A 13465-nucleotide genomic window follows, 5' to 3' on the forward strand; every position below is an offset into this window, starting at 1 on the left:
TCTCGATAAACCAGAATATTAGGTATATTAATGTGCATGTCTGAGGAAAACATTAAAACTACGTCAGGATATAAACATTAGTTACGAACACGATTTAAGAGGTTATAGACAGTAATATATTGTTATATTTCATCTTATTTCTGACATTAGATTATAATATTATGACAATCTATTTTTTTTCGTTATTATTATTAAGTGTCAGTTTATGTGTGACAGCAGGTAAATAAAGTGTTCGATACAATTAATTATAAATTAAATAAACTCAATTGAAAAATCGGTGGTTTAATACCGTTATTTTTTATCGGTTTTAGCTCCACAAAGGTCAAATTATAAATTCTTAGGATGTTTTTTGGAAGAAAATCTATTAACTCTTGGAGAAGAGAGCCGTGTCTTAACACCAATATCGCCTAAATCTTGTTCAGAGTTCTGCTTCGAGAAAAAATATTTATTTTTTATTCTTCAAAATGAGTAGGATCTTATTTTTTCATTGTATTATAACTATATAGCATGGATGTAAAAAGAGAAACGTTAAGAAAATACGTTGTCAACAAATTACTTAATTAGGTTCTCACAATGTTATTTTTCCAGGAACTGTTATTGTAGCAAAAATTATATTTCGAGACTAATGAAACAGTTTGATAATGAATGTACGATTAAATGCACGGGAGATGAATTGGCTTCGTGTGGTGGAAAACCAAATTTAGTGTCTTCATATACGACGGATGGTTCAAGTAAGTAAAAATCATTTTTTTTATACATTTAAATATATTTAGTTTTTTAAAAATATAATATGTTTAATTAACCACATATTATTCTTTAGTGATATTATCTTATGAATATGTTCAATATAAATTGTTATGACTTATAATATCAATCATGATTGTGCTGGTATAAAATCGCATTATCAAAATATTTTGACTTGTTTTGAGCCATATATAGACATTTGAAATTTTTCATTTTTTTTAGTTTTTTTTCTATAAATGTCAACAATATTTTTTTTCATAAGCTCGAAATTCTTGAAAATTTAATACAAGGTTCCTCATAAGTTTTTACAATAGCAGTTGAGAATTCGTAAATATATTTAGGCATGATTTTTAAAGTATCTAAAATTCAAATGTTAACTGATTGAAATGTAGGTACAGTGGAACGTGAAACCTCGATAAGCCAAAACCTTTAATAAGTCTTAATAAATTCCGTTCTCTTGTCTAATCTAACCTAAGCTAACATTATCTTAGTAAGTTAAGAAACTTGACAAGTCGAAAAATTTAATTGCCCTTGAATTTTGATTTATCGAGATTCTACTGTATTACTAATTTCTTATAGTATACCTAAATTAAATTAGTTTAATAGCAATAATATCATAAAATATACTTAGGGCCGTTCTTACAATGTCCGGTTAAAGTTAACCGACACTTTACCGGACTTGTAAGAACGGCCCTTAGTAGTATAAGTTGATAAACCGTCTTCGCTCAGAATCATTTTTCGTATGCAATGATTTTATATCATTGAATTCAAATTTAACACATTCATTACAATGACGCTTCTAACACCTACTGTACAGAAAAGTGATACTATATTACCCGCTTAATTTTTTTTAATATTCATTTAAAATGTTTTTACTAATACAATATTATTTACGAATTTGTTGTTATTTAAATAATTATTATCTGCGTTTCGTAACAAAATTTGTGATAAGATAATACCATAACATTATACATTTCGCTTTACTTAATAGGTACTAATGACGTAATACCTAGCGATGATAATACAGGGTTCCTTAATTTTCATAAATTATTTTATGCTTAAAAATATTAATTTATTTACTTATATACTATATATAACATATTATTGTCATATGCTATTTTTTTTATTTTTTTTCCAGTATCAAACAACTATATTGAACGTGGTAGTTTTCCAATACCAATTTATTTAGGATGCTACTCTGAAACCCCAAATGATGACGAAAATCGTTTATTAAAAGGGCCAGCGGGACCTTATAATAACAATACACCTCAAAGATGCTTAGAAATATGTTTCAGGATGGGATATTTATATTTTGGAAATACATATGGGTAGGTAAATACTAAATAGATGTACATAATTATACATAATAAAGAAAGATAGGATTTTGCGTTTGATTATGCTTTTGAATTTTGATGTAAATAATTAACACAGTACCTTGGTAAATATGTGTATTGGCCATTGGGTCTTTACTCTTTAAATTCATTTGCTGACAGCAGATAATTAAAGTGTATTCGAAAAAGCACAAAATGTAAAAATTTAATGCTACAAATAAATCCGATACAGAAATAAAATATGTAGCGCGTAATATATTATGTTTTCAATTTTAAATGGTTCAATCTTAAATTTATTTTACTAATATCAAACATACTATTTTATTCAACTAAAACGTAAAATAAAATAACGTAAATAGCACTAAATAATATTAACCGGATATTATTTATTATGGAGTAGGACAACTGATGTCTGATGATTTAAAACTATATAACTCTTAAGTTATTACTTTAAAATCATTTTCAATCATTTGTTAGAAGTATAATTAGTTTTAAAAGTATTAAGTAAAAATCCAAATATTACAATATCATGGATAGGTAAAAATTATCAATGTTTAAAAAATCCTACTAATTAATTAAAGTTAAAGTGATGGTTATAATAATATAATTAAAATAATTAAATCATCACCTAGCATTAGACATTCGTCAAAAGAAGAATATATCAATATTGACATAGGTACATATTATGTATTTGTAGATCAGAATGTTGGTGTGGAAATCAAAAGCCATCAAAATCAACGAAAGTAGAAGACATTAATTGTGATTCTCCTTGTAGTGGTAATACTAATCAGTTCTGTGGCGGTGGGTGGAAAATGGGAATTTATTCAACTGGAATTACTGGTTATTATTATTATTTATTATTTGGATGTTCTAATATAGGTACCTAATAACATGTAGATAATATTAAAAATAAAATATTTACAGACTATGTATCAAAAAATTATGTTGGATGTTATTATGCCAATGATGATGATGAAAACAAATCCAAAGAAAAGCATTTAATATTTCAGATGGGAACAAATAATAGCCCTAAACGGTGCATGAATCTTTGTAATACCCAACGATTTAAATATGCTGCCGTTAAAGGGTAGGTATATTCCATTTTTTACTATTTAATTATCAAATATTATTAATGGGTATAATTATTTATAGTAACGTCTGTGAATGTATGAATTACGAACCAAATTTTAGTTTAAAAAGAAGTTATAGTGATTGTTATACACTATGCACAGAAAATCCATCAGAATATTGTGGTGGTAGAAATACATTTAGTATTTACAAAACATTATATTTAGGTAAGTATGAGAAAATAAAAATTATTTAATAACTAATAATTTAAACGGATATTATATTTATTGAAAATAATAAAAATTTAGATCCTCAAGGGAAAGTATCTGTGAATAATATTGGATGCTTTAAAAATCTTAAAAGACATCCAATATTAAATGGATGGGGAATAATATCTTCTAACCTAACTCCTAAAAATTGTGTGTACAGTTGTTATGCAAGAAGGTTTCCTTATGCGGCACTTGTATCTTCGTAAGTAAATCAATTTAGTCAGTAAAATTATAATTCAAATAGTTTTAGAAATATTTTGATCATTTATTTTTATCCAAAAATTACCACCTTTCAGAAAATCGTAGTTAATTGCATTATTTTTTTGTCGATATTTATCAGTGCTAAGATAATTTTTTACGGGAATAAAAATAATTTGTTAATAGGTAATACTTTATACTTTATAGTTTATAGTTAGTATTTTCATACAAAAAATTAATTAACTACAAAGTTTTACTTTAAACTTGATAAACAAGTTGATTTGATCCACTATTATTTATAGTATTAAGTCTAATATTTAAGGCTTGGTTGTAAATTATTTTTAAAATCATTCTATAAAAAATTCATTTCAAATACAAAATAAAAATGCTATCCAAGTTTTATGTTTTTTTTATCTTAAGCTATCATCTCATATTCTGGTTTAATATGTATGCATAGACCTTATACTACTATATTAGTATAAGGTCTATGTATGTATGTATTTTGTATGTAATAGAAAAAAACATTGTAACATTATGATTGTGTGTGGTACAAATCTCATATTATTTCATTGATATTTTTCCAAACTTACAAAAACTTTTAAATATTTCAAAGATTATTATGTTAAGCCATGAGTAATGAGTATCATGCTTCAAGTGAACTTGTTGTTATTTGCATAATATTTAATGAACGATTGCAGTATTCTTTTCAAATATTGATGGGGTTTTTTTTAGAGGTATATAAGTAGCCTATATTTTTCCTGAAGCAACCTTACACGGCTTCATGTTAGTTATATATATTTATTATTTATATATAAATTCTACTTACGTTAAAAAATCCATTATTCTGTCACTTACTTTCTAATGTAAGTTACCAAATGTTTTTATATTATTTCTTTTCAAAAATTAAAAACTAAGATGGTCATTTAGATTCTGAGTGGAGCGATTTTCACATGATTTTACAATGATGTGTGTTTTTAATTTTTTTTTTTTGTTTATCGATTGTAATCACCTTTTAGGACAGTAAAAGTTCTTTGATTTTTTTCAACACTATCTTTTCTGATAGGAAAGTGACTCTATTTGGTACTTTAAGGGGGTCAAAAGTAAAAATTTTCCAGTTGTTTTCATAAGTGCCGTGAAAAACAAAAGAAAAATTAAGGAAAAGCGGGCATTTTTGCGCAAAATTGGTTTTCGACAAAATCGATTTTGGTTTTTGGTGTAACTCTAAAACAAATGAACGTAGATACATGACATTTTTAAGGGGTTGTTTATATAAGCATTTTTTATACATCATAATAATTTCCAAATATTTTGACTTCTTTTGAGCTGTTTACGGACATTTTCAGTTTTCATTTTTTTAGTTATTTTTTCTATAAATATCAATAAAATTTTATTTGTTGGTTAAAAAAGCTTGAAAATTTAATAGAAGGCTCTTAATATATTGTTACAATGACATTTGAAAAATATTAAAAATCCATAATATAAGCATTTAAAGTTCAAATTTTGACAAAAGGCGTAAAAATCACTAAAATGTGCAAATTATTTCGAGTTCGAAATTCCTATTTAAATATAATATTTTAAAATGTAATACAAGTTTCTTTATAAGGCTATCTACCTTTATCAAAAAAAAAAATCTCTAAGTAAGTCAAATAAAATTTTTATGAGTGTTTGAAATTCAAATTTTTACAATATTGGATATACACTCTATTTCTCCTGTAGCGATTTTCTTATTTTGTTGTAATTCTGAAACGAATAACTGTAGACAATTGAGATTTATATCATGTTTATTTTATCAATTACCATACTTGATAAAATTTTCAAAATATTTTGATTTGTTTTGAGCTGTTTACGGACAATTCCAAATTTCGATTTTTTTTTACGTTTTTTTCTATATATATCATAAAATGTTATTTGTTGTGCCAAAAAACGTGAAAATCAATCAAAAAATCTCTAAAATATAAAAACACTGTTTTTTTTTATAGTTATATTATGTTCAAATTTGAATGAAATTACCTACATATTAAGTAACCAAGAATAAAGATTTTAGTTATTTTGTTGTAATTTTATAATATTATATTTTAAACTTACAGGCTACCGTATTAATAATAAGTAATAACAATATAAATATAATATAAAATATCCACACTGACAAACCGTTTCCGTTCAGAATCGTTTTTCATATACAATGATATTATATCATTGAATTCAAATTTGATACCATCCATTATACAGTGACCCACTTGTATCCTACTGTACAGCAGAGCGACATCCACTTACCAACTTTTTTTTATATATTGAACTTTTGACCACAAAATCGCCGTTGAACTAAATATGACTCTACAATAGTACAATGGGGGGACGAGGTGGCCGAGCGGTATAACGCGACGGATTCGGCACAGCCGGTCCGAGTTCGATCCTCGACCACTGGGCGGCATTTTTCTCCGTGCAAGTCACGGTGTCCGGAGAACAAGTGCCGCCATCCCCCCACCCCGGGGCACGGCAGAAACCTACGGGTGCCCCATTAGAAATTCTGCCAAACATAACACACACGTGTACCAACCTACCCAATATAAAACCTACCAAACCTACCCAATATAAAACCTACAGTACCCTCCCCACTTCCAATGGCCTATGTTGCCGCGGGTTACTCAATAAAAAAAAAAAAAAAAAAAATAGTACAATGTTTGAGTAAAATGGAATAAGTATCACCTATAAGAGTACCTACCTATATTATTAAGTTGAAATGTATCTAACAATGAAACATGTCTTAATCTTCATATTTACGTTTTAAGAATATTTTGGGAATTATAACCCTAAAAAAACCTTTCAATATAAACCAGGATTGAATATGGGGGTAATAGAATAATCTTTTGATAGCACGGCTAATACATACAGTTAAACAAAAATATATTTATATATTTATATATATATATATTATTAAGCTAAAATTCAATACAATTTAATATTATAGAGTACCTAGGTAATTAAATAAATGGTAAAATGTTCAAAATAATATATAATATTATGTGTACAAAAAAATTCTTACTTTAATGGCATAACTTATTTCGTATAATGTATAGGAAAGAATGTTTATGCAGTTTCACCAAACCTTCGGTTGAAGGTATGATTGAGGATAGTATGTGTACGACTCTTTGTTCTGGTTCATCTAAAGATACATGCGGTGGTCTTAATGCGATAAATGTGTACAACACTGGATTAGAATGGCGGACGAGTACAATTGGAAATTATTATTTGGGTTGTTTCGAGGAAAGTCAAAATAACAGAATATTGAATGGTTACTCACGGTCTTTTTCTGTGAATACGCCAGACTTTTGTTCAAACCTTTGTTACAAATTTGGGTATGTTTACTCAGGTGTAACATATAAATCTGAATGTTTTTGTGGAAGCCAGTCTCCAAACGAACCTAAGTTTGCTAAATTGGAAGATAAACAATGCAACACCAAGTGTTCGGGTGATGCAAATCAATTTTGTGGTGGTGGCTGGAGAATGGGAGTATTTTCTACTGGATTATATGGTAATTTTTAATAACGACTAATATTATTATAAGCATAAATGATTACAAACACTTATTGATTATTTTATATAACTTGTATAAAAGAGAGAAATTTGGTTTAGATTATGTAACTTCAAGACATTTAACATTATTTAGATATCTACATTTAGTAGATAATAATATATAAATTGGGGCGGAGTGGCTGAGTTGACTAAGGCGTCGGTTGTGACGCACACCGGCGCTGGTTCAAACCTCGGTCTACGGGCGGCATTTTTCTTCGGGCAAGTTACGGTATCCGGAGAACAAGTGCCACAATCCCCCACCCGGGCATGGCAGATACCCATTAGTGCAAATAGAGGGGGGAGCTTGGGGGGACTTAGTTATATTGATATATAGCTATATTCTGTGGTACTAAGTTATATAGCTTATGGGGAGAGGGGCTAAAAATTTAATACATTTGCGCCTATGCAGATACATACGGGTGCCCACATGAAAATCTGCCAAAACTACACACACGTGTTTACACCTACTGTTCAATCCCCCACAGTCTAAAAACCACCCAATGGCCAAAGTTTCCGCGGGTTAGCTATATAATAAGAAAATATATATATACATTTATATAAAAAATAGTATTGCTCCAAATGTAAATTTCTTTGTATTTAAATGTTTTTAATTATATAATGATATAATATTTGTTTATTTGTGTTGAAACATAATACATAACTAATTATTATTGGGTACCTACCTATCCATAATATTATAAAACTCGTACAATATTTCCAATATTAATACTAACACGGGTAATAACTAAAAAAATGTTTATTTGTATGTAAATAGTTAAAATGAAAACGAATAATTATTGAATTTGTATTCAAACAGATTATCCGATCGATGATCGATATATTGGTTGTTTTGTACAAGAAGAAAATTCATTAAGCTATGCAAAATTTGAACTAATCAACACTAATGTGCCTAGTAAATGTTCTGCAATTTGTCATAATGCTAAATATCAATATGCCGGAGTAATGGGGTGATCTATATTTTATTAATCTATGTTTTTAAAGTACCATCATTATTACCATTTTTTTGGGGGGGGGAGGGGGTTGTGGCTGTTGAGACCATTCCACCCAGCATATCATCTTCCAATTTTCTTAAATTATCTGCTAGATCTATCTAGACCTGATTCCTTACCTCCAATATTTTAAAATCTGAAAAATTCTTCTTAATGAAGTTAATAATAATAATTAATAGTCTACTAAGAGGTATTTCAAACCTCACGGGTATTCTTAATGTAATATTTTAATCATGGAATCATATTTCCTCTATACATGTCCTGCCCACTTTAACTTTCTTCTTTTAATTTAGTCCACCGTGTCAGACCACTTGAACAATATTCCTCCAATTTCAGATTATATTATTATTAGTATTGAAAATTTTTTTTAATTGTTTTTAATTTGTAATACTTGCTATTGTTTTAGTATCAATTGTTTGTGTAGTAACCATGCACCAGAAAATAATCAGAAAGTAGATGATGCTAATTGTGATACTACTTGTGTTGGTGATTCAAGTAAAACGTGTGGTGGTGAAGATAGAATACAAATATACGATCTATTGAGTAAGCGTTGCAATCTCAAATATACGTAGTAACTTGTTTGTTTTGATAAAATATATTAATTTTGATATATTTTAAAGGACAGATAAATGAAACTGAATCTATTCAAATACCTGATCAAATTAATTATGATGACACTTTCGAGTACCTAAACTTAAAATCCGCTTGGAGTCATGATGTTTTCGTTGCACAAGAACCAGTATGTAATCCAATTATTACAACATCATAAAATTATAAAAATGTTAAATTTAAAAAAGCGGTTAAGACAAATGGATGCCGCACTGCTGTACAGTAGGTTACAAATGGTTCACTGTAATGGATGGTATTAATTTGAATTCAATGATAGCATTGTATACAAAAAACGATTGTCAGTGGAGTCAGTGGTGTATCCAAGGGGGAGGGGAGCAACGGGCTCCCCTCCCATTAGCTGTAGGTATTATTTTGAGTGCTGGACGTTTAGGCACATTGCACATTGACCAAAAGCAAACATGAATGGGTTCAAATAGACACTAGTACACAGGTACACTACGTTTGAACACATAGAATAAAAGGTTTTTATAATTTTACCTGGTAAATCAGTCTAATCGGAGAACTTTTGGGTTAACATAATGCATATAAAATATTAGACAATATATTTTTATTACACCTGTATCAATATAATATAATATAATAAGAATACAAATTTCTTTATTCTTTCATTAACATGGACTCATTATCTCAGTTTGATTCGTTTTTCCTGACTGAACAGTAAGAATCATGAATAAATAAATATATAACTGAAGTTTTTAAAACGCGTCATGGTAAATAGTGTGTTATAATTGGTAATTTTAAATGTAGTAAATTTAGAAGAAATAATGACCAGAAAAACATTGTTTATTTTAGGTACCTACGCTAAACGTAACATAACATGAATACATTCAAAACAAATTTAATGAATTTAATCTTGACAGTAATATTAGGAAGTATTTATATGTAATCAGTCCACGTTATGTCAGAAAAAAAAAAATAAAATAATAAATAAGATAGCAGTAAATAAAATAAAATACGATTTTGGAATTAAGTAGATTTAGTATTTTTGTAATGACCTGATGGTTTAATAAAATATTATATAATATAAAAATATTTTTAAATTGGTTGCAAAAAAAAAAATTGGGAAACAAAATGAGCTACCCTCTCCGTGGTACCTCCTGGGTAACGCTAATAGACTCTACAAATAAAATAGAAAAAATGTGTAATTACCTGAAAGTGGTATTATTTTAAAAATATGATGTTCCCAAACGTTGGATTCATTTTTGGTGTCTGAAAAAATGTGTACCTATCATTTTTGGTGTCTGAAAAAATGTGTACCTAACCGTGTTACCTCTGTTTGCAATCGTTATCCCAATTCCAATGTACAAATATCTTTTTATGTTCGAACGTGTTTCGGCGTTTATTTTTACAAATAATCAGCATACACTATACAGCTGTTGAAAAATTGCCATAAAGGTGATCTTTTTAATTGGTTTCAGATTGACAGTATTTATGTAATAATTTGTATTGTTATTTTTTTGCGTTTATCAGATAATGAAACTGTTTCAGATTTTTTTTTTTGCTTTACCGTAGCTTTACGGACTTACGACATAGCAAATGTTCGTTCACTGGTTTCAATAGTGTGCCATTTTACCATTTTAGGTAAGAACATTACTTGTGCTTAAGCGTTGTCGATTTTTTCAATATTTTAATTTTCAAACAAGAAATGGATATGATAAAAATCAGAAATTAAAAATGCTCATATATCACTTAAAAATAATAATAACAATGAAACTAGTCAACGAAAATTTGCTATGTCGAATACCATCGGTGTCTTAATATTAAATATATTTTCATACCTATATTTTATTACGTTTTGATCACAGGATTATGAATTCGTTGTTTACAATAGTTCTGAAAAAAACTCATTCGTGAAAAATAGAGAGCTAGTAATAATACCTACAATTCAAACCGATAGTTTTATCAGGACTGGTCAATTATCATTGAACGGGTAAGTATAATATATTATAAACATTTTTTTTAAATTGTTCATTGATTATAGGTTTCCTTTAAAAAAAATCAATGTAATATTATTATTATTATTATGTTTTTAGTTGTACTAAACCTGAAGGATCTGTTGGTTGTGAGATGGTTGCTTCATCCTATAATATAATACCTCCTGTAGTTTCAGCGAGACTTACCACAAAAAATAATTTGCTATTTCTTTATGGACAAGTGGAAGTTATAGCTAAATTACCAATAGGAGATTGGATAGTTTCAGGTAAGTAATAAATAAAAATTGTCAATATACTAATATTAATTATGGGTTCAAATAATTCCTATCATTCTATTAAATTTATCTTTTATGAATTATTAGAAATAGCTTTAGTTAGTAAATCAAATGAAAAAAACAGATTGGTGTTAGCCAAATCATTTGGAAATACCAATTTGAAATGTAACGGAGACGATGAAAGTGCAACTGTCTTAAAATATGGACTGGAAATTGATGAACTATATCATGTAAAATCGAAAATGATGAAATTAACATCACAAGACACTTGGCACAGTGGCTATCATTCATTCAAACTGTCTTGGTCTCCTGAAAATATCGTATTTAAAATAGACGAAGAGAGTAACCATTTGGATACAATGAATTTACCATTGAATTTCATATTTGATTCCGAGGTAAATACTTACCTACAAGTTTTAATTATTGTTATATTTTATTATAACTATACCTACCTATTTGAAATTCTGTTTATTTATATTTTAGTATTTTATATCTATTGGGGTGTCAGTTGGTGGCATGAATAATTTCCGTGATGGGTGTTTAAGTAATGGGCATTTAAAACCATGGAGAAACTTTGAAACTAAGGTTAATAGTAGAAATAATTATTTATATACTTGTTTTAAATAATATAACTAATAACCTAAATTACAGGTTTTATATCTAATTTATTCATTTTTTTAAAAATCGTAGGCTATGTTAAATTTCTGGAAGGACAAGAATTACTGGTCATCAACATGGAATGAAAACAAATCAGCATTACGAGTTAAAAAAGTAAAGTTTACGTCGTCAGATAGTTAGAATTAATTTAAATAAATTAAAGAATGGCATACTAACTATATTATTATATTGTTTATACAAAAAAATATAATAAAAAATATCAATAACATTCAATTATATTTGCAATTTTTTTTTCATAATTGTAATACTTTTAAATTCCTAGTGGAGCAGTAAATGTATTGATTAGTTTTTTTAATTTTTATTTTTGTGTCTGTGAAACGAAGGGGCGGTTAGTGGTTAGTTGTTTCTAATAGAAAATTAGATATAGTACCTAAGTAGTGTGGAGAGTCAAAAGTAAATAGGTATGCCAAGTAATTATCAAAATAACCTGGAAAACCAGAAAAAACTAATAAAAACAGACATTTTTACGCAACATCAGCTTTCGACACATAATATATTTTGGTATATTGTTATAACTCAAAATAAATAACTTAAAGGACTTGACATTTTCACCGAATATTCATTCTCACATTTACTAGACATAAAATCATATTTGAATATTTTCAATAAATTTTAGTTTTTTTTTCAATTTATGCATGATAACATTTCTGATATTGCGTAAAAATTAATATGTACCTAATAAATGCAATGTTTTCGGCCAAAATGAATTCAACATACCATATTTCTTATCCATATCTATACTATAAATAGGTATAAGGTACTATACAAATATTTTAAAACCTATTTAATATTATAAAGCCGAAATATTTGTAGTTTGTACCAAATAAACTCAAAAACTACTGGACCGATTTCAAAAATTCTTTCACCATTAGAATGCTACATTATCCTTGAGTAACATAGACTATATTTATTTATAGAAAAAATTATAGATCCTTACAAAACTCCCTTTTTTGCAGGGCTTACAACCGCTCCCAATAAAGTCGGTAACCGGTTATCATTTAATGATATATTAATATATTATGGTAACCAGTAACCGTTTCTTAAAGATATTTCAAACACTATGACACCGTTAATCGTTTAAAAATTTTATAGTTGGAACACACTAAAAAGTTCAAACTAAAATATCTCGAATCTTAAGCAGAAAAAACTATTTACAATAATTGGTTCATTAAAGAATGATTATTAAGATGGCATCAGGTTAGCAGTTTTGAAAATTCAGCTAGAGTAAAAATCATAAGAAAAAATTGAAGGGGGGTGTTGGCGCCCGCAGGCAAATGCATTTTAGAAAGCAAAAAAAATATAATATAGAAAAAATTATACAGTAGGAATTCACATTTAAAAAAGTAAACTACAATCTATAGATACTTAAACAAAAAAAACTATTCTGGATAATTAGCCCATTATAGAACTATAGATTTTTCAGATGGCACTTATCAATTTTAAAAATCTCTACAAAAAAATTATCAACAGTAAAATTAATTTTGTAGGAGCTCGTGTGGATGTCAGGAATCGAAGTAGTTAGGCGGCACAAAACACGAGACTCAACTAATATAATAATAACTCGACACTTTAATAACAAGTAATAACTTAAGAACGACAAAACAGTGCCCGTGAGCGTGTGCAGTCCGGACACACTCCGACAGACACACGCACGGCAACACACACCAAAAGACTAATACTAATACTAATACTAGACGTCGCTTCGGCGGCACGAGTAGGTGGACAGTGTTGTCACTTATCACTACAATTTTGAAA

At 28.1% G+C, this 13465-nt stretch overlaps 1 protein-coding gene across 1 annotated transcript; it reads left to right on the plus strand.

Annotated features, from left to right (window-relative positions):
* Positions 1-77: 77 nt before the first annotated feature.
* Positions 78-11923, plus strand: LOC132939330 (uncharacterized). Its single transcript, XM_061006428.1, has 17 exons — positions 78-219; positions 312-468; positions 589-731; positions 1883-2072; positions 2773-2915; positions 3000-3162; positions 3228-3370; positions 3452-3614; positions 6688-7142; positions 8001-8151; positions 8600-8736; positions 8814-8932; positions 10629-10753; positions 10857-11023; positions 11120-11427; positions 11516-11617; positions 11723-11923. Exons 1-17 carry the CDS (start codon positions 162-164, stop codon positions 11828-11830), a joined length of 2832 nt encoding a protein of 943 aa, XP_060862411.1. The 5' UTR covers positions 78-161; the 3' UTR covers positions 11831-11923.
* The last annotated feature ends 1542 nt before the right edge of the window (positions 11924-13465 follow it).

The sequence above is a fragment of the Metopolophium dirhodum genome, chromosome 2, assembly GCF_019925205.1.
Source record: "Metopolophium dirhodum isolate CAU chromosome 2, ASM1992520v1, whole genome shotgun sequence".
Taxonomy (NCBI): domain Eukaryota; kingdom Metazoa; phylum Arthropoda; class Insecta; order Hemiptera; family Aphididae; genus Metopolophium; species Metopolophium dirhodum.

Bases quoted from the DNA above. Each gene is read 5' to 3' on its own strand.
- LOC132939330 (XM_061006428.1), top strand. From the start codon at position 162: ATGACAATCTATTTTTTTTCGTTATTATTATTAAGTGTCAGTTTATGT. The intron at 220-311 runs GTAAATAAAGTG...TATCGGTTTTAG, and splicing joins CAGTTTATGTGTGACAGCAG to CTCCACAAAGGTCAAATTAT. The intron at 11,024-11,119 runs GTAAGTAATAAA...ATGAATTATTAG, and splicing joins AGGAGATTGGATAGTTTCAG to AAATAGCTTTAGTTAGTAAA.